The sequence below is a fragment of the Symsagittifera roscoffensis genome, chromosome 6, assembly GCF_963678635.1.
Source record: "Symsagittifera roscoffensis chromosome 6, txSymRosc1.1, whole genome shotgun sequence".
In the NCBI taxonomy this organism is placed as follows: domain Eukaryota; kingdom Metazoa; phylum Xenacoelomorpha; order Acoela; family Convolutidae; genus Symsagittifera; species Symsagittifera roscoffensis.
In genome coordinates this window covers 36,667,034-36,693,727 of record NC_087067.1, presented here as the reverse complement: position 1 = coordinate 36,693,727, position 26,694 = coordinate 36,667,034, and the positions used below count along the sequence as shown (strand labels likewise).

Genomic DNA, 26,694 nt, shown 5'->3' with positions numbered 1-26,694 from the left:
CCAATGATTCAAGTAACTTTGCTATACAAGTTGTTAACCTTCAAAAAACAATATATAATCCGATTTGATAATGCTTGCTAATCGCAAGCGTTAAAATTATCGACCAATAGCTTGCAAATGTTAAGTTCCAATAAATGTGTTAATAGCTCTGCAGTCATTAAGTGGTATATTTACTTGTGCCTTAGCACCTTGAAAAGTGACAAATTACAAACTTCAAGCAACAAAAGGAAGAGATGTGCCCTATATTATTTCCATTCGCAAACAAAATTGTTCAAAGCACAAACATAGAACGAAATGTTTTTTTTTTGTATTTTTAGTGTTTTGAAATCAGTAACTTAGTTCAGTTTGATAATTAATGGCTCCTTTCTATGATAACACCTCTTTAGAGATCTAACTACGAAAGCCTAGGGGGATGGATTTTTTTGAAAGTTGGGTGTTATTATGGGAAACCCAGAATATTTAGCTCGTTTCGCGCAAATTTTGCGCAGCAAGTTTACCAAAAAATTATTTCCGAGCATTTATGAACGAAATGATTGAGAATTTTAGGCCACTTTTTGCCCTAAACGACTTAAAACTTGTTCAAACTCATTTATCCAGTTTGACAGTTTGAATAACAGTGGACTATGTAATTATTTAAAAGTGTATTCGTACTTAATTTAAGGGCTTTTTATATTATGTAATTAATCAACTGTATATTCTACTTAATAATAGTTTCAGTGGATCAAGTTGACATCCTGCTTTCTGAAATTCCGATCCGTGACCACAATGAGCGACCCACAATTCGCGAATAGTCCTTGAACATCAAATCACCCAATTCTCGATACTCTAACTAACGTCTGCAAAAACATCTTTGACAAAATTTTCAACAAGCGTCCGAAATGTCATATAAAAGAAATTAGTTTTCCAGTTAAATGAAGAAAATCGCAATTCAAACATGGGTAAACTAAAACATTTTGAAAATAAGCAAAAACTAACATATGCAAAAATGATTTTAAAGTATGATCGGTATTTTGCATTTTACGAGCTAGTTTTTTTTTTCAGTAAGCCAAAATATTTTGGTAAAACAAATTGCATCACTTGTGCAAACAACTCAAAATTTTTATCATGGTCTTATTGCATTGTCTAAAAAGTTCTAATTTATGGTAGCAAAACTCTGACGACCAAAATACGGTTGCACGTAAAAAAATGGAAATTGACCCGGTCCGATATATTGACGCGAACTCCTAATGCTCCAGATTCGATTCACCTATCGTTCCTTTTTTGCATTTGCTGTCATATTTTGTGAAAAGTTAATAATTTTGAATCACTAGTCACAGTCTTGTAAGTTGTTAATGCTGATTTCGGCACCCCAGCCAAAACTTACGCAATCCACGCTACGTTGTTCCATCTAGCTCTTCAATCTAAATTAACAATACTGCTCGTTTATCAGGACAAAGCCCTGAATGTTCCGACTGTCCCTTAATTCATATCAAATAGTCTTTGGGAAAAAATGTTGAAAACCTATACATTTTGGACAATATCAAAGTGTAAAATTTTGAGTCGTCCGAAAATAATACGACCACCAATTAGCTAGTCGCAAATCGGATGCGGTCTGTATTTAGACAACCGGGTGTTCATACTCGTCAGTAAGCAGCCAAATGCCATCTTAACCAATCAGAATCGAGTTGGGAAAGCAAATTGACGAAATAAATAATTATTAATTGTTCATTTCTTCCTAGTATCGATTCTCATTGGTTAATACAGTATTTGTCTACTCACGACGAGTCTGAATACCAGGTTCTCTAAATACTGCTACGTAATCCCTCAATTCAATTTGGAATGATTTTGTTGTGCGAGATAATTCGCCACGCATAAATAATTCGCGTTACGTTCTCAGCATTATGAATAAACTCTTCAAAGCGCGCATAATTTAGTCCGGAACATGGCAAATTTGAAAACTTTTAAACCTCCAGAAATTTACAAAAAAATAATCGGAGGTGAAATATGTTCAATGCCTTCAATGGCGAATAAAAAATTTTGTTGAAAATTATTGTTTCGATTGGTGAAAACTGACTGAATAAAAAAAACCACACCGAGCATAAATATTCCGTTTTCTTCGAAAGTCGCTACAATAAAATTTTGCTTCTTCATTAGAGATTCCTTAAATATATCTCGTCTCATTCAATTATAGACTTGGTACTTAAATATAGACGCAGTTGTTTGATATTCGACTATCTTTCATAAAGGTAAAATTTTTCAGCCAATCAGGTTTGGGCATAGTATATGCAGGTTTTTCTGCTTGATTTTTTAAATTTATTATTAGGGGAATCAAGTCACTTGGTCTATTTAGGGAGGGGTCCAGGATTGTTCTCTTGGGCCAAGTTGGTTGATCTTTTTGTAAGTTTTTTCGTAAGTCGTGCCGTCAATCTTTTCTTAAGTCGCGCCGTCTTTATTTTTTTAAAACTGCGCCGCTAAATTATATTTTTAAGTCGCGCCGCTAGAGTCTGTTCTTAAGCCTTGACGCTAGAGTCTTTGCTTAAGTCTTGCCGCTTAAGTCTTCTAAGTCGCACCGTTAGTCTTTTTGCAAATCGCGCCGTCAGTCTTTTCGTAAGTCGCCCCATCAGTTTTTTCAGTCGCGGCGCTCATGTCCTTTCTTGAAACACGCCGCTTAGGTTTTTTCGTAAGTCGCAAAGCTAGTGTCTTAAGAAAAAAACTGACAGCGTGACTTACGAATAGACTGACTTCGTGACTTACGAAAAGACTTAAGGGGCATGACTTAGAAAAAACTGACGGCGCGACTTACGAAAATACTGACGGCGCGACCTACGAATATACTAAAGCGGCGCGAGTTAAGATAAGACTCATCCCCAAGAACTAAGAAAAAAACTAGCGGCATGACTTGCGAAAAGACCGACGGCGCGAATTATGCAAAAAAAAACTGGCCGCGCGACTTATGAAAAGTTTATATCGGCGCGGCTTAAGAAATGATTTTACTGGCGCGATTTAAGAAAAGATTCTAGCGCCGGGAATTAGGAAAAAACTCTGGTGGCACGACTTAAGAAAAGACTGAACGCGCGGCTTTTGGAAAGATTTTAGCGGCATCACTTAAGCAAAGACTGACGGCCTGATTTAAAAAAAGACTGACAGGGTGACTTGGGAAAAGACCGACGACGCGACTGAAGGAAAGACTGATTGCGCGACTTATGGAAAAACTATAGCGGCGCGGCTTAAGAAATGACTTTACTGACGCGACTGACAAGATTCTAGCGCCGCGAATCAAGAAAAAACTCTAGCGGCACGATTTGAGAAAGGACTGACAGGGTGACTTGCGAAAAGACCGACGACGCGAGTGAAGAAAAGACTGATGGCGCGACTCAAGAAAGACTTTTGGTTTTTTGCTCATTCGCGCAGGTCTTGGCGGCTTGTTATCTGTCGCTCAGATCAGAAAATGGCAAATTTTAATCGCGCCGGTCCCGACGGTGTTTTGAGTAGCGCCGATCGCGATGGTTTTTCTTTCAGTCGCGCCGGCTTTCAATTGCCAAATTTTGGTGGCGCAAGTCTAGAATTGCCAATTTAAAGTCGCGGACCTTGACCCGGATTCTCTTCTAGCTCTATACTCTAAGCAATTTAAAAAAAATTAACTAAAGACTCCTTTGGTATAGATGGTCTTCTTTTATTATAGACTTGGTACTTAACTATACAAGCAGTTGTTTGAAATAAGACTACTGTTAATCAATGGCCGCTCTTAACAAGATTATTATTATTTTTTAAAAATTCTACAAATTTTCAAAGATTTGTTTACTTTCTTTTACAAGTCTGAACTAACTTATGTCACAAAACTTGTGGTTTTTCCCCTAATTTTGCCTGTAAAATCTTCAAAAAAAGCGCTCACGAGGATCCTAATTGGTTGAAAAGCACCACCACCATATCATATTGCGGAGCTAGCAAATATAATCAGCATAGTTGTAGTTCGAAATTGTAAATCAACTTGAAAAAAAATGTAAAAAAAACCTCGAGAAAATCATAAATACGCCCCTGTCTATAACAAACACAAGACTAGCACTTAGCATCAGGATAACTACAGCATTATCATAATTAAACACTCTGAACTTGTTTGCGAGTTGACTACGCGTGCGTGTGTGTTTCATTCCTCCCTCTACATCCCATTTTTGTTTAGACGTTCATTTTTCGCTCAATTTTTTTTTCGTCATTTGCGATGGATTCGCCCAAGATTACCAAAATATCATTAAAAACGAACCAAACGAACTTAATTAATGTACCATTTATTCATTTAGTTTGTAACATGAGTGTAATTGTAGGTTGACTACGGGTGCGTGTGTGCCTCCTTCCATCCTCACTATCCTCTGGTGGCAGTGGGCACAGAAGTGGGCAGATGGTTCGCCCTCAACACCGTCTCCAAAGAGATAGTCACCATGCACGCAGACAGCAAACTACAGTTCAACTCCATATCATTCTCACCCAGTCAGTCAAGTTATAAGAATAAATAATAATCTATTTGTTTTCTAAAGGGGACAATTTGTTTATTTAGAAAACGTATCCGAAAAATATTCACATCTTGGAAGAACACTTCTATTGTAAATTTCTATTTCTAAACTTTTAAACTTCTTTTGATCTTAAAGTACGAGCCAAGTAATTTTTTGTTGAGCCGTACCTAAAAACAAAAAAACTTTTAGAGTTAGTTTCTATTTTTACCAATCCTATGATTCGTATGATTCGGATTTGATTATAGGAAAAAGAGCTATATAACCTAATAGTATCGTTTTGTTGATAAACGAAGATCAGTTCTAAGTATTTTTTCTTGCTTCGAAAAATGTTACGAAAACCAATGAAGGAAAAAGTAGTTCTATTTTTACCAATCCTATGATTCGTATGATTCGGATTTGATTATAGGAAAAAGAGCTATATAACCTAATAGTATCGTTTTGTTGATAAACGAAGATCAGTTCTAAGTATTTTTCTTGCTTCGAAAAATGTTACGAAAACCAATGAAGGAAAAAGTAGTTTCTATTTTAACCAATCCTATGATTCGTATGATTCGGATTTGATTATAGGAAAAAGAGCTATATAACCTAATAGTATCGTTTTGTTGATAAACGAAGATCAGTTCTAAGTATTTTTTCTTGCTTCGAAAAATGTTACGAAAACCAATGAAGGAAAAAGTAGTTTCTATTTTTACCAATCCTATGATTCGTATGATTCGGATTTGATTATAGGAAAAAGAGCTATATAACCTAATAGTATCGTTTTGTTGATAAACGAAGATCAGTTCTAAGTATTTTTTCTTGCTTCGAAAAATGTTACGAAAACCAATGAAGGAAAAAGTAGTTTAAATTTTTACCAATCCTATGATTCGTATGATTCGGATTTGATTATAGGAAAAAGAGCTATATAACCTAATAGTATCGTTTTGTTGATAAACGAAGATCAGTTCTAAGTATTTTTTCTTGCTTCGAAAAATGTTACGAAAACCAATGAAGGAAAAAGTAGTTTAAATTTTTACCAATCCTATGATTCGTATGATTCGGATTTGATTATAGGAAAAAGAGCTATATAACCTAATAGTATCGTTTTGTTGATAAACGAAGATCAGTTCTAAGTATTTTTTCTTGCTTCGAAAAATGTTACGAAAACCAATGAAGGAAAAAGTAGTTTCTATTTTTACCAATCCTATGATTCGCATGATTCGGATTTGATAATAGGAAAAAGAGCTATATAACCTAATAGTATCGTTTTGTTGATAAACGAAGATCAGTTCTAAGTATTTTTTCTTGCTTCAAAAAATGTTACGAAAACCAATGAAGGAAAAGGTAGTTTCTATTTTTACCAATCCTATGATTCGCATGATTCGGATTTGATAATAGGAAAAAGAGCTATATAACCTAATAGTATCGTTTTGTTGATAAACGAAGATCAGTTCTAAGTATTTTTTCTTGCTTCGAAAAATGTTACGAAAACCAATGAAGGAAAAAGTAGTTTAAATTTTTACCAATCCTATGATTCGTATGATTCGGATTTGATTATAGGAAAAAGAGCTATATAACCTAATAGTATCGTTTTGTTGATAAACGAAGATCAGTTCTAAGTATTTTTTCTTGCTTCGAAAAATGTTACGAAAACCAATGAAGGAAAAAGTAGTTTCTATTTTTACCAATCCTATGATTCGCATGATTCGGATTTGATAATAGGAAAAAGAGCTATATAACCTAATAGTATCGTTTTGTTGATAAACGAAGATCAGTTCTAAGTATTTTTTCTTGCTTCAAAAAATGTTACGAAAACCAATGAAGGAAAAGGTAGTTTCTATTTTTACCAATCCTATGATTCGCATGATTCGGATTTGATAATAGGAAAAAGAGCTATATAACCTAATAGTATCGTTTTGTTGATAAACGAAGATCAGTTCTAAGTATTTTTTCTTGCTTCGAAAAATGTTACGAAAACCAATGAAGGAAAAAGTAGTTTAAATTTTTACCAATCCTATGATTCGTATGATTCGGATTTGATTATAGGAAAAAGAGCTATATAACCTAATAGTATCGTTTTGTTGATAAACGAAGATCAGTTCTAAGTATTTTTTCTTGCTTCGAAAAATGTTACGAAAACCAATGAAGGAAAAAGTAGTTTCTATTTTTACCAATCCTATGATTCGCATGATTCGGATTTGATAATAGGAAAAAGAGCTATATAACCTAATATTATCGTTTTGTTGATAAACGAAGATCAGTTCTAAGTATTTTTTCTTGCTTCGAAAAATGTTACGAAAACCAATGAAGGAAAAAGTAGTTTCTATTTTTACCAATCCTATGATTCGCATGATTCGGATTTGATAATAGGAAAAGGAGCTATATAACCTAATAGTATCGTTTTGTTGATAAACGAAGATCAGTTCTAAGTATTTTTTCTTGCTTCGAAAAATGTTACGAAAACCAATGAAGGAAAAAGTAGTTTCTATTTTTACCAATCCTATGATTCGTATGATTTGGATTTGATTATAGGAAAAAGAGCTATATAACCTAATAGTATCGTTTTGTTGATAAATGAAGATCAGTTCTAAGTATTTTTTCTTGCTTCGAAAAATGTTACGAAAACCAATGAAGGAAAAAGTAGTTTCTATTTTTACCAATCCTATGATTCGTATGATTCGGATTTGATTATAGGAAAAAGAGCTATATAACCTAATAGTATCGTTTTGTTGATAAACGAAGATCAGTTCTAAGTATTTTTTCTTGCTTCGAAAAATGTTACGAAAACCAATGAAGGAAAAAGTAGTTTCTATTTTTACCAATCCTATGATTCGCATGATTCGGATTTGATAATAGGAAAAAGAGCTATATAACCTAATAGTATCGTTTTGTTGATAAACGAAGATCAGTTCTAAGTATTTTTTCTTGCTTCGAAAAATGTTACGAAAACCAATGAAGGAAAAAGTAGTTTCTATTTTTACCAATCCTATGATTCGTATGATTTGGATTTGATTATAGGAAAAAGAGCTATATAACCTAATAGTATCGTTTTGTTGATAAATGAAGATCAATTCTAAGTATTTTTTCTTGCTTCGAAAAATGTTACGAAAACCAATGAAGGAAAAAGTAGTTTCTATTTTTACCAATCCTATGATTCGTATGATTCGGATTTGATTATAGGAAAAAGAGCTATATAACCTAATAGTATCGTTTTGTTGATAAACGAAGATCAGTTCTAAGTATTTTTTCTTGCTTCGAAAAATGTTACGAAAACCAATGAAGGAAAAAGTAGTTTCTATTTTTACCAATCCTATGATTCGTATGATTCGGATTTGATTATAAGAAAAAGAGCTATATAACCTAATAGTATCGTTTTGTTGATAAACGAAGATCAGTTCTAAGTATTTTTTCTTGCTTCGAAAAATGTTACGAAAACCAATGAAGGAAAAAGTAGTTTCTATTTTTACCAATCCTATGATTCGTATGATTCGGATTTGATTATAGGAAAAAGAGCTATATAACCTAATAGTGTCGTTTTGTTGATAAACGAAGATCAGTTCTAAGTATTTTTTTTGCTTCGAAAAATGTTACGAAAACCAATGAAGGAAAAAGTAGTTTCTATTTTTACCAATCCTATGATTCGTATGATTTGGATTTGATTATAGGAAAAAGAGCTATATAACCTAATAGTATCGTTTTGTTGATAAACGAAGATCAGTTCTAAGTATTTTTTCTTGCTTCGAAAAATGTTACGAAAACCAATGAAGGAAAAAGTAGTTTCTATTTTTACCAATCCTATGATTCGTATGATTTGGATTTGATTATAGGAAAAAGAGCTATATAACCTAATAGTATCGTTTTGTTGATAAACGAAGATCAGTTCTAAGTATTTTTTCTTGCTTCGAAAAATGTTACGAAAACCAATGAAGGAAAAAGTAGTTTCTATTTTTACCAATCCTATGATTCGTATGATTTGGATTTGATTATAGGAAAAAGAGCTATATAACCTAATAGTATCGTTTTGTTGATAAATGAAGATCAGTTCTAAGTATTTTTTCTTGCTTCGAAAAATGTTACGAAAACCAATGAAGGAAAAAGTAGTTTCTATTTTTACCAATCCTATGATTCGTATGATTCGGATTTGATTATAGGAAAAAGAGCTATATAACCTAATAGTATCGTTTTGTTGATAAACGAAGATCAGTTCTAAGTATTTTTTCTTGCTTCGAAAAATGTTACGAAAACCAATGAAGGAAAAAGTAGTTTCTATTTTTACCAATCCTATGATTCGCATGATTCGGATTTGATAATAGGAAAAAGAGCTATATAACCTAATAGTATCGTTTTGTTGATAAACGAAGATCAGTTCTAAGTATTTTTTCTTGCTTCGAAAAATGTTACGAAAACCAATGAAGGAAAAAGTAGTTTCTATTTTTACCAATCCTATGATTCGTATGATTCGGATTTGATTATAGGAAAAAGAGCTATATAACCTAATAGTATCGTTTTGTTGATAAACGAAGATCAGTTCTAAGTATTTTTTCTTGCTTCGAAAAATGTTACGAAAACCAATGAAGGAAAAAGTAGTTTCTATTTTTACCAATCCTATGATTCGCATGATTCGGATTTGATAATAGGAAAAAGAGCTATATAACCTAATAGTATCGTTTTGTTGATAAACGAAGATCAGTTCTAAGTATTTTTTCTTGCTTCGAAAAATGTTACGAAAACCAATGAAGGAAAAAGTAGTTTCTATTTTTACCAATCCTATGATTCGTATTATTTGGATTTGATTATAGGAAAAAGAGCTACATAACCTAATAGTATCGTTTTGTTGATAAATGAAGATCAGTTCTAAGTATTTTTTCTTGCTTCGAAAAATGTTACGAAAACCAATGAAGGAAAAAGTAGTTTCTATTTTTACCAATCCTATGATTCGTATGATTCGGATTTGATTATAGGAAAAAGAGCTATATAACCTAATAGTATCGTTTTGTTGATAAACGAAGATCAGTTCTAAGTATTTTTTCTTGCTTCGAAAAATGTTACGAAAACCAATGAAGGAAAAAGTAGTTTCTATTTTTACCAATCCTATGATTCGTATGATTCGGATTTGATTATAAGAAAAAGAGCTATATAACCTAATAGTATCGTTTTGTTGATAAACGAAGATCAGTTCTAAGTATTTTTTCTTGCTTCGAAAAATGTTACGAAAACCAATGAAGGAAAAAGTAGTTTCTATTTTTACCAATCCTATGATTCGTATGATTCGGATTTGATTATAGGAAAAAGAGCTATATAACCTAATAATGTCGTTTTGTTGATAAACGAAGATCAGTTCTAAGTATTTTTTTTTGCTTCGAAAAATGTTACGAAAACCAATGAAGGAAAAAGTAGTTTCTATTTTTACCAATCCTATGATTCGTATGATTTGGATTTGATTATAGGAAAAAGAGCTATATAACCTAATAGTATCGTTTTGTTGATAAACGAAGATCAGTTCTAAGTATTTTTTCTTGCTTCGAAAAATGTTACGAAAACCAATGAAGGAAAAAGTAGTTTCTATTTTTACCAATCCTATGATTCGTATGATTTGGATTTGATTATAGGAAAAAGAGCTATATAACCTAATAGTATCGTTTTGTTGATAAACGAAGATCAGTTCTAAGTATTTTTTCTTGCTTCGAAAAATGTTACGAAAACCAATGAAGGAAAAAGTAGTTTCTATTTTTACCAATCCTATGATTTTTATGATTCGGATTTGATTATAGGAAAAAGAGCTATATAACCTAATAGTATCGTTTTGTTGATAAACGAAGATCAGTTCTAAGTATTTTTTCTTGCTTCGAAAAATGTTACGAAAACCAATGAAGGAAAAAGTAGTTTCTATTTTTACCAATCCTATGATTCGTATGATTCGGATTTGATTATAGGAAAAAGAGCTATATAACCTAATAGTATCGTTTTGTTGATAAACGAAGATCAGTTCTAAGTACTTTTTCTTGCTTCGAAAAATGTTACGAAAACCAATGAAGGAAAAAGTAGTTTCTATTTTTACCAATCCTATGATTCGTATGATTCGGATTTGATTATAGAAAAAAGAGCTATATAACCTAATAGTGTCGTTTTGTTGATAAACGAAGATCAGTTCTAAGTATTTTTTCTTGCTTCGAAAAATGTTACGAAAACCAATGAAGGAAAAAGTAGTTTCTATTTTTACCAATCCTATGATTCGTATGATTTGGATTTGATTATAGGAAAAAGAGCTATATAACCTAATAGTATCGTTTTGTTGATAAACGAAGATCAGTTCTAAGTCTTTTTTCTTGCTTCGAAAAATGTTACGAAAACCAATGAAGGAAAAAGTAGTTTCTATTTTTACCAATCCTATGATTCGTATGGTTCGGATTTGATTATAGGAAAAAGAGCTATATAACCTAATAGTATCGTTTTGTTGATAAACGAAGATCAGTTCTAAGTGTTTTTTCTTGCTTCGAAAAGTGTTACGAAAACCAATGAAGGAAAAAGAAGTTTCTATTTTTACCAATCCTATGATTCGTATGATTCGGATTTGATTATAGGAAAAAGAGCTATATAACCTAATAGTGTCGTTTTGTTGATAAACGAAGATCAGTTCTAAGTATTTTTTCTTGCTTCGAAAAATGTTACGAAAACCAATGAAGGAAAAAGTAGTTTCTATTTTTACCAATCCTATGATTCGTATGATTTGGATTTGATTATAGGAAAAAGAGCTATATAACCTAATAGTATCGTTTTGTTGATAAACGAAGATCAGTTATAAGTATTTTTTCTTGCTTCGAAAAATGTTACGAAAACCAATGAAGGAAAAAGTAGTTTCTATTTTTACCAATCCTATGATTCGTATGATTCGGATTTGATTATAGGAAAAAGAGCTATATAACCTAATAGTATCGTTTTGTTGATAAACGAAGATCAGTTCTAAGTATTTTTTCTTGCTTCGAAAAATGTTACGAAAACCAATGAAGGAAAAAGTAGTTTCTAATTTTACCAATCCTATGATTCGTATGATTCGGATTTGATTATAGGAAAAAGAGCTATATAACCTAATAGTATCGTTTTGTTGATAAACGAAGATCAGTTCTAAGTATTTTTTCTTGCTTCGAAAAATGTTACGAAAACCAATGAAGGAAAAAGTAGTTTCTATTTTTACCAATCCTATGATTCGTATGATTCGGATTTGATTATAGGAAAAAGAGCTATATAACCTAATAGTGTCGTTTTGTTGATAAACGAAGATCAGTTCTAATTATTTTTTCTTGCTTCGAAAAATGTAACGAAAACCAATGAAGGAAAAAGTAGTTTCTATTTTTACCAATCCTATGATTCGTATGATTCGGATTTGATTATAGGAAAAAGAGCTATATAACCTAATAGTATCGTTTTGTTGATAAACGAAGATCAGTTCTAAGTATTTTTTCTTGCTTCGAAAAATGTTACGAAAACCAATGAAGGAAAAAGTAGTTTCTATTTTTACCAATCCTATGATTCGTATGATTCGGATTTGATTATAGGAAAAAGAGCTATATAACCTAATAGTGTCGTTTTGTTGATAAACGAAGATCAGTTCTAAGTATTTTTTCTTGCTTCGAAAAATGTTACGAAAACCAATGAAGGAAAAAGTAGTTTCTATTTTTACCAATCCTATGATTCGTATGATTTGGATTTGATTATAGGAAAAAGAGCTATATAACCTAATAGTATCGTTTTGTTGATAAACGAAGATCAGTTCTAAGTATTTTTTCTTGCTTCGAAAAATGTTACGAAAACCAATGAAGGAAAAAGTAGTTTCTATTTTTACCAATCCTATGATTCGTATGATTTGGATTTGATTATAGGAAAAAGAGCTATATAACCTAATAGTATCGTTTTGTTGATAAACGAAGATCAGTTCTAAGTATTTTTTCTTGCTTCGAAAAATGTTACGAAAACCAATGAAGAAAAAGTAGTTTCTATTTTTACCAATCCTATGATTCGTATGATTCGGATTTGATTATAGGAAAAAGAGCTATATAACCTAATAGTATCGTTTTGTTGATAAACGAAGATCAGTTCTAAGTTTTTTTTCTTGCTTCGAAAAATGTTACGAAAACCAATGAAGGAAAAAGTAGTTTCTATTTTTACCAATCCTATGATTCGTATGATTCGGATTTGATTATAGGAAAAAGAGCTATATAACCTAATAGTATCGTTTTGTTGATAAACGAAGATCAGTTCTAAGTATTTTTTCTTGCTTGGAAAAATGTTACGAAAACCAATGAAGGAAAAAGTAGTTTCTATTTTTACCAATCCTATGATTCGTATGATTCGGATTTGATTATAGGAAAAAGAGCTATATAACCTAATAGTGTCGTTTTGTTGATAAACGACGATCAGTTCTAAGTATTTTTTCTTGCTTCGAAAAATGTTACGAAAACCAATGAAGGAAAAAGTAGTTTCTATTTTTACCAATCCTATGATTCGTATGATTTGGATTTGATTATAGGAAAAAGAGCTATATAACCTAATAGTATCGTTTTGTTGATAAACGAAGATCAGTTCTAAGTATTTTTTCTTGCTTCGAAAAATGTTACGAAAACCAATGAAGGAAAAAGTAGTTTCTATTTTTACCAATCCTATGATTCGTATGATTTGGATTTGATTATAGGAAAAAGAGCTATATAACCTAATAGTATCGTTTTGTTGATAAACGAAGATCAGTTCTAAGTATTTTTTCTTGCTTCGAAAAATGTTACGAAAACCAATGAAGGAAAAAGTAGTTTCTATTTTTACCAATCCTATGATTCGTATGATTCGGATTTGATTATAGGAAAAAGACTATATAAGCTAATAGTATCGTTTTGTTGATAAACGAAGATCAGTTCTAAGTATTTTTTCTTGCTTCGAAAAATGTTACGAAAACCAATGAAGGAAAAAGTAGTTTCTATTTTTGCCAATCCTATGATTCGTATGATTCGGATTTGATTATAGGAAAAAGAGCTATATAACCTAATACTGTCGTTTTGTTGATAAACGAAGATCAGTTCTAAGTATTTTTTCTTGCTTCGAAAAATGTTACGAAAACCAATGAAGGAAAAAGTAGTTTCTATTTTTACCAATCCTATGATTCGTATGATTTGGATTTGATTATAGGAAAAAGAGCTATATAACCTAATAGTATCGTTTTGTTGATAAACGAAGATCAGTTCTAAGTATTTTTTCTTGCTTCGAAAAATGTTACGAAAACCAATGAAGGAAAAAGTAGTTTCTATTTTTACCAATCCTATGATTCGTATGATTTGGATTTGATTATAGGAAAAAGAGCTATATAACCTAATAGTATCGTTTTGTTGATAAACGAAGATCAGTTCTAAGTATTTTTTCTTGCTTCGAAAAATGTTACGAAAACCAATGAAGGAAAAAGTAGTTTCTATTTTTACCAATCCTATGATTCGTATGATTCGGATTTGATTATAGGAAAAAGAGCTATATAACCTAATAGTGTCGTTTTGTTGATAAACGAAGATCAGTTCTAAGTATTTTTTCTTGCTTCGAAAAATGTTACGAAAACCAATGAAGGAAAAAGTAGTTTCTATTTTTACCAAGCCTATGATTCGTATGATTCGGATTTGATTATAGGAAAAAGAGCTATATAACCTAATAGTGTCGTTTTGTTGATAAACGAAGATCAGTTCTAAGTATTTTTTCTTGCTTCGAAAAATGTTACGAAAACCAATGAAGGAAAAAGTAGTTTCTATTTTTACCAATCCTATGATTCGTATGATTTGGATTTGATTATAGGAAAAAGAGCTATATAACCTAATAGTATCGTTTTGTTGATAAACGAAGATCAGTTCTAAGTATTTTTTCTTGCTTCGAAAAATGTTACGAAAACCAATGAAGGAAAAAGTAGTTTCTATTTTTACCAATCCTATGATTCGTATGATTCGGATTTGATTATAGGAAAAAGAGCTATATAACCTAATAGTATCGTTTTGTTGATAAACGAAGATCAGTTCTAAGTTTTTTTTCTTGCTTCGAAAAATGTTACGAAAACCAATGAAGGAAAAAGTAGTTTCTATTTTTACCAATCCTATGATTCGTATGATTCGGATTTGATTATAGGAAAAAGAGCTATATAACCTAATAGTATCGTTTTGTTGATATACGAAGATCAGTTCTAAGTATTTTTTCTTGCTTGGAAAAATGTTACGAAAACCAATGAAGGAAAAAGTAGTTTCTATTTTTACCAATCCTATGATTCGTATGATTCGGATTTCATTATAGGAAAAAGAGCTATATAACCTAATAGTGTCGTTTTGTTGATAAACGAAGATCAGTTCTAAGTATTTTTTCTTGCTTCGAAAAATGTTACGAAAACCAATGAAGGAAAAAGTAGTTTCTATTTTTACCAATCCTATGATTCGTATGATTCGGATTTGATTATAGGAAAAAGAGCTATATAACCTAATAGTATCGTTTTGTTGATAAACGAAGATCAGTTCTAAGTATTTTTTCTTGCTTCGAAAAATAATACGAAAACCAATGAAGGAAAAAGTAGTTTCTATTTTTACCAATCCTATGATTCGTATGATTCGGATTTGATTATAGGAAAAAGAGCTATATAACCTAATAGTGTCGTTTTGTTGATAAACGAAGATCAGTTCTAAGTATTTTTTCTTGCTTCGAAAAATGTTACGAAAACCAATGAAGGAAAGAGTAGTTTCTATTTTTACCAATCCTATGATTCGTATGATTTCGATTTGATTATAGGAAAAAGAGCTATATAACCTAATAGTATCGTTTTGTTGATAAACGAAGATCAGTTCTAAGTATTTTTTCTTGCTTCTAAAAATGTTACGAAAACCAATGAAGGAAAAAGTAGTTTCTATTTTTACCAATCCTATGATTCGTGTGATTCGGATTTGATTATAGGAAAAAGAGCTATATAACCTAATAGTATCGTTTTGTTGATAAACGAAGATCAGTTCTAAGTATTTTTTCTTGCTTCGAAAAATGTTACGAAAACCAATGAAGGAAAAAGTAGTTTCTATTTTTACCAATCCTATGATTCGTATGATTCGGATTTGATTATAGGAAAAAGAGCTATATAACCTAATAGTATCGTTTTGTTGATAAACGAAGATCAGTTCTAAGTATTTTTTCTTGCTTCGAAAAATGTTACGAAAACCAATGAAGGAAAAAGTAGTTTCTATTTTTACCAATCCTATGATTCGTATGATTCGGATTTGATTATAGGAAAAAGAGCTATATAACCTAATAGTGTCGTTTTGTTGATAAACGAAGATCAGTTCTAAGTATGTTTTCTTGCTTCGAAAAATGTTACGAAAACCAATGAAGGAAAAATTAGTTTCTATTTTTACCAATCCTATGATTCGTATGATTTGGATTTGATTATAGGAAAAAGAGCTATATAACCTAATAGTATCGTTTTGTTGATAAACGAAGATCAGTTCTAAGTATTTTTTCTTGCTTCGAAAAATGTTACGAAAACCAATGAAGGAAAAAGTAGTTTCTATTTTTACCAATCCTATGATTCGTATGATTTGGATTTGATTATAGGAAAAAGAGCTATATAACCTAATAGTATCCTTTTGTTGATAAACGAAGATCAGTTCTAAGTATTTTTTCTTGCTTCGAAAAATGTTACGAAAACCAATGAAGGAAAAAGTAGTTTCTATTTTTACCAATCCTATGATTCGTATGATTCGGATTTCATTATAGGAAAAAGAGCTATATAACCTAATAGTATCGTTTTGTTGATATACGAAGATCAGTTCTAAGTATTTTTTCTTGCTTGGAAAAATGTTACGAAAACCAATGAAGGAAAAAGTAGTTTCTATTTTTACCAATCCTATGATTCGTATGATTCGGATTTCATTATAGGAAAAAGAGCTATATAACCTAATAGTGTCGTTTTGTTGATAAACGAAGATCAGTTCTAAGTATTTTTTCTTGCTTCGAAAAATGTTACGAAAACCAATGAAGGAAAAAGTAGTTTCTATTTTTACCAATCCTATGATTCGTATGATTCGGATTTGATTATAGGAAAAAGAGCTATATAACCTAATAGTATCGTTTTGTTGATAAACGAAGATCAGTTCTAAGTATTTTTTCTTGCTTCGAAAAATAATACGAAAACCAATGAAGGAAAAAGTAGTTTCTATTTTTACCAATCCTATGATTCGTATGATTCGGATTTGATTATAGGAAAAAGAGCTATATAACCTAATAGTGTCGTTTTGTTGATAAACGAAGATCAGTTCTAAGTATTTTTTCTTGCTTCGAAAAATGTTACGAAAACCAATGAAGGAAAAAGTAGTTTCTATTTTTACCAATCCTATGATTCGTATGATTTCGATTTGATTATAGGAAAAAGAGCTATATAACCTAATAGTATCGTTTTGTTGATAAACGAAGATCAGTTCTAAGTATTTTTTCTTGCTTCTAAAAATGTTACGAAAACCAATGAAGGAAAAAGTAGTTTCTATTTTTACCAATCCTATGATTCGTGTGATTCGGATTTGATTATAGGAAAAAGAGCTATATAACCTAATAGTATCGTTTTGTTGATAAACGAAGATCAGTTCTAAGTATTTTTTCTTGCTTCGAAAAATGTTACGAAAACCAATGAAGGAAAAAGTAGTTTCTATTTTTACCAATCCTATGATTCGTATGATTCGGATTTGATTATAGGAAAAAGAGCTATATAACCTAATAGTATCGTTTTGTTGATAAACGAAGATCAGTTCTAAGTATTTTTTCTTGCTTCGAAAAATGTTACGAAAACCAATGAAGGAAAAAGTAGTTTCTATTTTTACCAATCCTATGATTCGTATGATTCGGATTTGATTATAGGAAAAAGAGCTATATAACCTAATAGTGTCGTTTTGTTGATAAACGAAGATCAGTTCTAAGTATGTTTTCTTGCTTCGAAAAATGTTACGAAAACCAATGAAGGAAAAATTAGTTTCTATTTTTACCAATCCTATGATTCGTATGATTTGGATTTGATTATAGGAAAAAGAGCTATATAACCTAATAGTATCGTTTTGTTGATAAACGAAGATCAGTTCTAAGTATTTTTTCTTGCTTCGAAAAATGTTACGAAAACCAATGAAGGAAAAAGTAGTTTCTATTTTTACCAATCCTATGATTCGTATGATTTGGATTTGATTATAGGAAAAAGAGCTATATAACCTAATAGTATCCTTTTGTTGATAAACGAAGATCAGTTCTAAGTATTTTTTCTTGCTTCGAAAAATGTTACGAAAACCAATGAAGGAAAAAGTAGTTTCTATTTTTACCAATCCTATGATTCGTATGATTCGGATTTGATTATAGGAAAAAGAGCTATATAACCTAATAGTATCGTTTTGTTGATAAACGAAGATCAGTTCTAAGTATTTTTTCTTGCTTCGAAAAATGTTACGAAAACCAATGAAGGAAAAAGTAGTTTCTATTTTTACCAATCCTATGATTCGTATGATTCGGATTTGATTATAGGAAAAAGAGCTATATAACCTAATAGTGTCGTTTTGTTGATAAACGAAGATCAGTTCTAAGTATGTTTTCTTGCTTCGAAAAATGTTACGAAAACCAATGAAGGAAAAATTAGTTTCTATTTTTACCAATCCTATGATTCGTATGATTTGGATTTGATTATAGGAAAAAGAGCTATATAACCTAATAGTATCGTTTTGTTGATAAACGAAGATCAGTTCTAAGTATTTTTTCTTGCTTCGAAAAATGTTACGAAAACCAATGAAGGAAAAAGTAGTTTCTATTTTTACCAATCCTATGATTCGTATGATTCGGATTTGATTATAGGAAAAAGAGCTATATAACCTAATAGTATCGTTTTGTTGATAAACGAAGATCAGTTCTAAGTATTTTTTCTTGCTTCGAAAAATGTTACGAAAACCAATGAAGGAAAAAGTAGTTTCTATTTTTACCAATCCTATGATTCGTATGATTCGGATTTGATTATAGGAAAAAGAGCTATATAACCTAATAGTATCGTTTTGTTGATAAACGAAGATCAGTTCTAAGTATTTTTTCTTGCTTCGAAAAATGTTACGAAAACCAATGAAGGAAAAAGTAGTTTCTATTTTTACAAATCCTATGATTCGTATGATTCGGATTTGATTATAGGAAAAAGAGCTATATAACCTAATAGTATCGTTTTGTTGATAAACGAAGATCAGTTCTAAGTATTTTTTCTTGCTTCGAAAAATGTTACGAAAACCAATGAAGGAAAAAGTAGTTTCTATTTTTACAAATCCTATGATTCGTATGATTCGGATTTGATTATAGGAAAAAGAGCTATTAAACCTAATAGTGTCGTTTTGTTGATAAACGAAGATCAGTTCTAAGTATTTTTTCTTGCTTCGAAAAATGTTACGAAAACCAATGAAGGAAAAAGTAGTTTCTATTTTTACCAATCCTATGATTCGTATGATTCGGATTTGATTATAGGAAAAAGAGCTATATAACCTAATAGTATCGTTTTGTTGATAAACGAAGATCAGTTCTAAGTATTTTTTCTTGCTTCGAAAAATGTTACGAAAACCAATGAAGGAAAAAGTAGTTTCTATTTTTACCAATCCTATGATTCGTATGATTCGGATTTGATTATAGGAAAAAGAGGTATATAACCTAATAGTATCGTTTTGTTGATAAACGAAGATCAGTTCTAAGTATTTTTTCTTGCTTCGAAAAATGTTACGAAAACCAATGAAGGAAAAAGTTAGTTTCTATTTTTACCAATCCTATGATTCGTATGATTCGGATTTGATTATAGGAAAAAGAGCTATATAATCTAATAGTATCGTTTTGTTGATAAACGAAGATCAGTTCTAAGTATTTTTTCTTGCTTCGAAAAATGTTACGAAAACCAATGAAGGAAAAAGTAGTTTCTATTTTTACCAATCCTATGATTCGTATGATTCGGATTTGATTATAGGAAAAAGAGCTATATAACCTAATAGTATCGTTTTGTTGATAAACGAAGATCAGTTCTAAGTATTTTTTCTTGCTTCGAAAAATGTTACAAAAACCAATGAAGGAAAAAGTAGTTTCTATTTTTACCAATCCTATGATTCGTATGATTCGGATTTTATTATAGGAAAAAGAGCTATATAACCTAATAGTATCGTTTTGTTGATAAACGAAGATCAGTTCTAAGTATTTTTTCTTGCTTCGAAAAATGTTAGGAAAACCAATGAAGGAAAAAGTAGTTTCTATTTTTACCAATCCTATGATTCGTATGATTTGGATTTGATTATAGGAAAAAGAGCTATATAACCTAATAGTATCGTTTTGTTGATAAACGAAGATCAGTTCTAAGTATTTTTTCTTGCTTCGAAAAATGTTACGAAAACCAATGAAGGAAAAAGTAGTTTCTATTTTTACCAATCCTATGATTCGTATGATTCGGATTTGATTATAGGAAAAAGAGCTATATAACCTAATAGTATCGTTTTGTTGATAAACGAAGATCAGTTCTAAGTATTTTTTCTTGCTTCGAAAAATGTTACGAAAACCAATGAAGGAAAAAGTAGTTTCTATTTTTACCAATCCTATGATTCGTATGATTCGGATTTGATTATAGGAAAAAGAGCTATATAACCTAATAGTATCGTTTTGTTGATAAACGAAGATCAGTTCTAAGTATTTTTTCTTGCTTCGAAAAATGTTACGAAAACCAATGAAATGCTAATTTGTGAATTCTAAAAAGGTCTTAGCTACAATGTGCAACGAAATTTCAATCAAAATGTGTTCTTGCTGATGATTGGGGTTTTTTCAATGGACTGCTGAAAATCTGATCCAGTGTTTTTTTTCTAGATGGTAACCGCCTGGCGATAGGGGGCGAGGACTCTGGCATCTACATCTACAAACTGGACGAACAGGACAACGGGGCCATCCGCTTCTCGAAAGTAGGAAAATGCATAGTGAGTACAACGTCGGTTTAATTAATTTTAGTTGTCATGAAAACCAGCGGAACTTAAAAACTCTCTCATAATTAATTTAAGCAAAGTAATAAGAATGAAACTGTTTTTGTGTTGGGATAATTGCTTCAAAGGTGCATGCGAGCTGTTTTATCATTTAAGTGAAAACATCATTTCATTGAAAATAAAAATCTTTTCATTTAAATTATAAAATCATTAAAAGCTGTTTTTCTACCAAATGAAGTCGTGAGATGTGTGAAGATCCATGTTTTGATCTTGTTCTTCCAGGGCCACACTTCGTTCGTGACTCACATGGACTGGAGTGCAGACAGCCACAAGTTGAGGTCCAACTCCGGAAACCACGAACTACTCTACTGTTAGTAGATACAACATCTCACCAAACCTCTCCCCCTTTTCATCGTATATGTGATGTTTCGTTCCTCGATTAAACCGAAAAGGCACCACGCCTTGATCAAATTGTACTCAATTGTCGCTGGCCAATCAATTCCAAAAAGACTTTTCAAATCAAGCTTTAAGAGTTTTAAAAGTTTTGGTACAAAAAATTTGGTATCTCTGACAAATTCAACGCACGTAACTATACATACATACAAGAAATAGTATATCATAACCACTCCGATAAAACTTTCGTCGTGTATTACTTTTTCATATATGTTCGCTAACAAAGTTTATTTCATGTAAAAATTACGGCATATTTTCGTGTTGAAGGGAGTGTGAACTACTGCAAACAATTCGTCGGCAGTGAGACGACAGCCAATGCCGAATGGGCAACAGCCACCTGCACTCTCGAGTACAGCACAATAGGTACACAAGCAATACTGCTAATGAAACGACTATGCTTTGAATATCGCTAGGCGACACTTTTAAGTTGCCGACATTTGGTCAACTGCACTTTGTAAAATCAAAGTATCAAAGTTGTCTGAAGGATACTCCAGGACCATATCTATAGCCCTTAGACCATGTCCAAAAACTTTATTTTGTTTTATTACTTTTTTATTCTTTATTTACTTGAATATGAGGAAAAAGCGAAAAAGTCGCATTAATGAATAAAACTAATTGAATTACTTTTGTATTACTATAGTATTACGCAACAGTGAAAAAAGACACTTTGAATCGCCTGAACAAAGTGACCATTTGAGTTTTTGTACATTCATTTAATGACCTATATTACATGTTTGCATTAGGAATCTGGCCGGAGGGTTCTGAGGGAGGGGAGATCAATGCGACAGATGTCTCTTCTGACCACAGCCTCATGGCCACTGCAGATGACAATCACCAAGTGCACATATTCAACTACCCCTGTTTCCTTCCAAAGGTACCATTTCAGAACTAAGCCAATCAGCAGCGAAAAAAAGTTTTCTTCGAAGCTTGTAGAAAACTTTTTGTTCCGACCGTTTGAACTTTCGTCTTAATTCGAGCGATTAAAGCGAGCGAGCAGGCTTACAACAGCTTATTTATGCCTTATTTAAGCCCTAAAAACTTAATTTAAAGCAAGTAAAATTATTTACTGGAGTTTTTAGCTCCATTTTGGGAACAAAAAATTCAAACACTTTCTGCAAAAAAATTTGAGAAAAAAAATGAATTTTAGTTTTTTTTGTTTTTCTAGTCATTTTTCGTTAAAACATTTTCCAATTCGCCTACATTACTATGACTGTCGAATAAGCCTAAATTATAGTTTTACGTCGGGTCTTTACATCACGCAGAAAAAACTACTCTAATTTGCGAAAAAGAATGTTTTCTAAAGACTATGGTCGGTAAATTCTGTGCAACTTGCACAGTTACCGGTTATCCTTGTTAAATATTGCAAACTCTTCTAAATTGACGTTTATCTTGCAAAAGTATGACCATTGATGGGTATCATGTTAGATCTCAAAAATTTAATCCAATAAGTCAAAAAAGCTTACCTAAGCTAAAATAAAAATTAACCGGCAAGTCGACACGGTATGAATCGACAGAATAACGAGTTAATTAAAAATTCAAATTGCCCTTACCTTTCTTATTTACCTTATTAGAGACCATTTTAATTTTGGCGGCAACTTGATTAGCGAAAACTAGAACAAATTAACTAAAAGTAGGATATAAACAATATTTGCAGGCGGGCATGTTCCCTATTACTGTCTCAATACTTTGATAAAATACTTTTTAATCATTTATTGCTCTACGGTAGTTTTCTCAACATCTAGTTTTCTATGATATGTTCAGTTCATTCACTCTGTTTTTATAGGCTCCTTCGAAAGTGGGATTAGGCCATGGGTCTCACGTCTCCAAAGTCAGATTCCTATCAGAAGGAAACAACTCTCTCGTATCCATAGGAGGAATCGATAACACCATCATTCTATGGACAACAACAGCATCCGAGTAAACAGCCACTAACTAGCATTGATAGAAACAACAAAAACAACCATATCAAAGAAAAACATCTTCACACGCTCGTTAATTGGATGTCAACGCTCGCAAAGAGAATACATATGTAAACTATAACTTTTGATTGCCACAATTTAATTTCACTTCTTGACATGGGGGTATTTACATTATAATTTTGAAATCTTCCATAGGTTCCGGTTTCCTGTCTTTTTCAATTAGATATTACAAACATGAATTTGATTTCTAGCTATGCAATATTAACTATAAACTATGAATAAAATTAAAAGCTTTAAATGTTGACTGACAGTTGATTTGTTCCCCCTTCAAAACAGAAAACTAGATACAGACAGCAGGAGAGTAAATGGATTTTTTTTTTTCAAATTCCATATTCAGTTGGGTTTCAAAAAAAGTACCAAATTATAGCCTGTGAGTTTCGAGAAGCTTCTATGATTGATGTTTGTTATCCAGAGGCGGAGCAGAGCTAAGCGCCACTTGCGATGATAAAAATGTAAAAATTATAATATTTTGCTAGGTAAAAATTAAAAAAGTAAAAATTAATTCTTTCGCATGAATAAGAAACCTGAAGCCAAAGTTAACAATTTATTGTGAAATTTAACCAAGAAAAAACATCCCTGAAAACAAATAAAATTACCAATGTTTTTTTTTTTAATTTTTAACAATAGAAAACATTTTTAACAATAGAAAACGGGCTCTAAGACTGTCCCATAACAAAATTTGAGCGATTCAAAAATAAAAATAGTAGAATTTAAATCATATTCAGCCAGTGTATTGTTAGAAAAAAACTGAAAAAATGTAAAATGAAGAACAGATTTTGCAAAAGTCGATGCACAAACAAATCATCGACAAAATAGTTTCGAGTATCTATTGGTCTGTGTGAAAAATTTCAAACGCCAGTAAAATCAGCTTATATTGGTTGGATTATTGACAAAAACTGACCAGAGAGCTAGCTTATTGACTTCAGACGTAACCTAGTTTAAAAAAAAACTAAAGAAAAAACAGGACCGATAGTTCAAAAAAAATGAAGCCAGAAATAAATCAAAATACCTATCCAAATGTTTACAGCAATCAAGTAAAAAAAATGAAATATCAATTTTCCAGCTTGGTCGTTATAGCCATAAAATTGCCAAAACCACGATACAAGACTCAATACAGGTTACACTTAACACTATGTGAAACTTCGATAACAGCAGCGATGGAACACCAAGGATAGCACTGACTAAATTGGAGCCAAAAAAACAGCTAACTGACAACAAAACTGGAAAAGTAGAAAAAATTTTGGAAAAATTGGACCGGTACTCATACCAGCTAGTTGGGTGGGACAAGCAAGTCTTATCTCTGCATCATATATGCACTGTAAAATACTATGAAACACAGACGAATCCTCGAAGTAGTTAGTATAACTCTTGCTATATGTCGGATTCGAGCCCGCTACATCAAGACTTGGTGTCTCACGATCTTAATTTTCAGCCGCGAACGCTTACTGACTGCCAAAACCTAGCCACAAATGATATTCTAATGCTACAGATCGTTATTATTGCACAAGTGCTAACATAGGCGCTACGCGCAATACACCGAAGGCATAGAAACTGAAGCAAAAACCAAACAACTTGAACAACTAATAATTGAAGAATAACAGTTCTAGAACAAAAAATCGTAGGACAAAGGACCTGAAATAACAATCGTAGAACTAAATGTCGTACTTACGCATTGTAGATCAATTTCTATAGCTATAATAAAATACAAAAGATTGTGTTTGTATGTGTAGCAAAACGCCTCCTGTTTTACACCTAATACAAGTATACACAGACCAGTTAATTGAAACTACAGTGTACCTATTACAAGTATACACAGATCAGTTAAACTAAAGAAACTGTGTACCTAATACAAGTATACACGATCAGTTGATTGAAACTACAGTGTACCTAATACAAGTATACACAGCAGTTGAAATAGAAAAACTGTGTACCTAATACAAGTATACACAGACCAGTTGATTGAAACTACAGTGTACCTAATACAAGTATACACAGCAGTTGAAAAAAAACTGTGTACCTAATACAAGTATACACAGACCAGTTGATTGAAACTACAGTGTACCTAATACAAGTATACACAGCAGTTGAAATAGAAAAACTGTGTACCTAATACAAGTATACACAGATCAGTTGATTGAAACTACAGTGTACCTAATACAAGTATACACAGCAGTTGAAAAAAAACTGTGTACCTAATACAAGTATACACAGACCAGTTGATTGAAACTACAGAGTACCTAATACAAGTATACACAAAAGTTGAAATAGAATAACTGTGTACCTCCGAATACAAGTATACACAGATCAGTTGATTGAAACTACAGTGTACCTAATACAAGTATACACAGCAGTTGAAAAAAAACTGTACCTAATACAAGTATACACAGACCAGTTGATTGAAACTACAGTGTACCTAATACAAGTATACACAAAAGTTGAAATAGAATAACTGTGTACCTAATACAAGTATACACAGATCAATTGATTGAAACTACAGTGTACCTAATACAAGTATACACAGCAGTTGAAAAAAAACTGTGTACCTAATACAAGTATACACAGACCAGTTGAGCTGCTGGCAGAAAATCATACAGTGACTAGCTAAAACTTTGTAACCACCTGTTCAGAATGGCAAGGGAAGAATTGAAAATGTTTTTTTTTTTAAAAATTAAGGTGTAAAATTTATTGGTCGTACATTAAAACAGATTGTAAATTCTTAAAACACGTAGTCCAAAATGCTCGTACTCTTCGACGTGACCTGCATTGTCAACTGTGACCCTCTAAGAGAATGAATAAAATGCAGTAATGGTAAATTTCAAAAAAGATTCAAAGAAAATTATCACAAAGAACTCATCTACTGCTAGTCAATCAAAAATATAACAAGGTACATTTGAACGATTTGAGAGACATAACAAAAATTTGTCTACAACTAGACATCCAGAAAGTGCGCGATATAGTCCAGCCCACATGATAATTGATAACTGTGGACGTTATTTGTCGACACTTGACAACAGACAACATTAAAAAAAAAACCCGTTACACGATACCATAACACCTTGACTAAAGTCTTCGGTGTAATCAATTGAGCAGTTTCATTTGCTAGTTAGGTAGGAAAAAGTAGTCATGAAAAAACACTACGCTCGACAGTTTGCTGTCAAACTATGAAAAGCAATTTGAATATTGAAAATTTTCAAAAAGTAACTTATATTTTCAGAAAGCTTAACTATAACTTATATTTTTTTCTGAAGATTTTTTTAGGATTTTCCTCAAAAAAAAATTGAACTCATTGATTTGTACCATCGTGGGGAAAAACAAGCTCGTTGATCAAACTTGACACAAAACATAGCAAACAGATAGCTGGAAAAATATTGAGGTGTACAAAAAACATTTTCGAATTATGGAACAATAAATTTTAAGTTTTTTGAATTTCAAGGCTTGTTGCATATTAAATTTTTTCTCCAAATTATGCTTTTTAGAAAAAAAAGTATCTCTTGGTAATTTTTCCGCAGCAAGCTAGATTTCAAACACAATGTAAACTCCACGTATTCACTCAAGCTTTTTAATTTGAAGGACAGTTCATTCGCTAGCACTTAACGAATGTACTTGACCACAACAGCATAATACAAGCAGCAGTAAGTACGCTTTAGTCAGCGGAAGTAGCTCATGCTGTTCAAATAATGGAGAGACAATTCTGCACAATTTTAGGCTGGAAAAAGAAGAGGAAAATTCGAAGAAAAACATCAGAACTATTTCAAAAAACCTCTCCGAAACTTCAAAAATCAGAGTCACAGCTTCACTTGCAAA

General features: G+C 31.6%; 1 protein-coding gene across 1 annotated transcript in view; it reads left to right on the top strand.

The window, feature by feature from the left end:
- The window catches only part of LOC134847639 (77 kDa echinoderm microtubule-associated protein-like), a 49,835-nt gene extending 26,720 nt beyond the window's left edge, over positions 1-23,115 (top strand). Inside the window, exons 15-20 of the mRNA XM_063864792.1 lie at positions 4,299-4,461; positions 20,349-20,455; positions 20,741-20,828; positions 21,179-21,274; positions 21,655-21,785; positions 22,695-23,115. Coding sequence (XP_063720862.1) covers positions 4,299-4,461; positions 20,349-20,455; positions 20,741-20,828; positions 21,179-21,274; positions 21,655-21,785; positions 22,695-22,832 — 723 coding nt within the window. The 3' untranslated portion in view covers positions 22,833-23,115. The remainder of the gene's footprint in view (positions 1-4,298; positions 4,462-20,348; positions 20,456-20,740; positions 20,829-21,178; positions 21,275-21,654; positions 21,786-22,694) is intronic.
- The last annotated feature ends 3,579 nt before the right edge of the window (positions 23,116-26,694 follow it).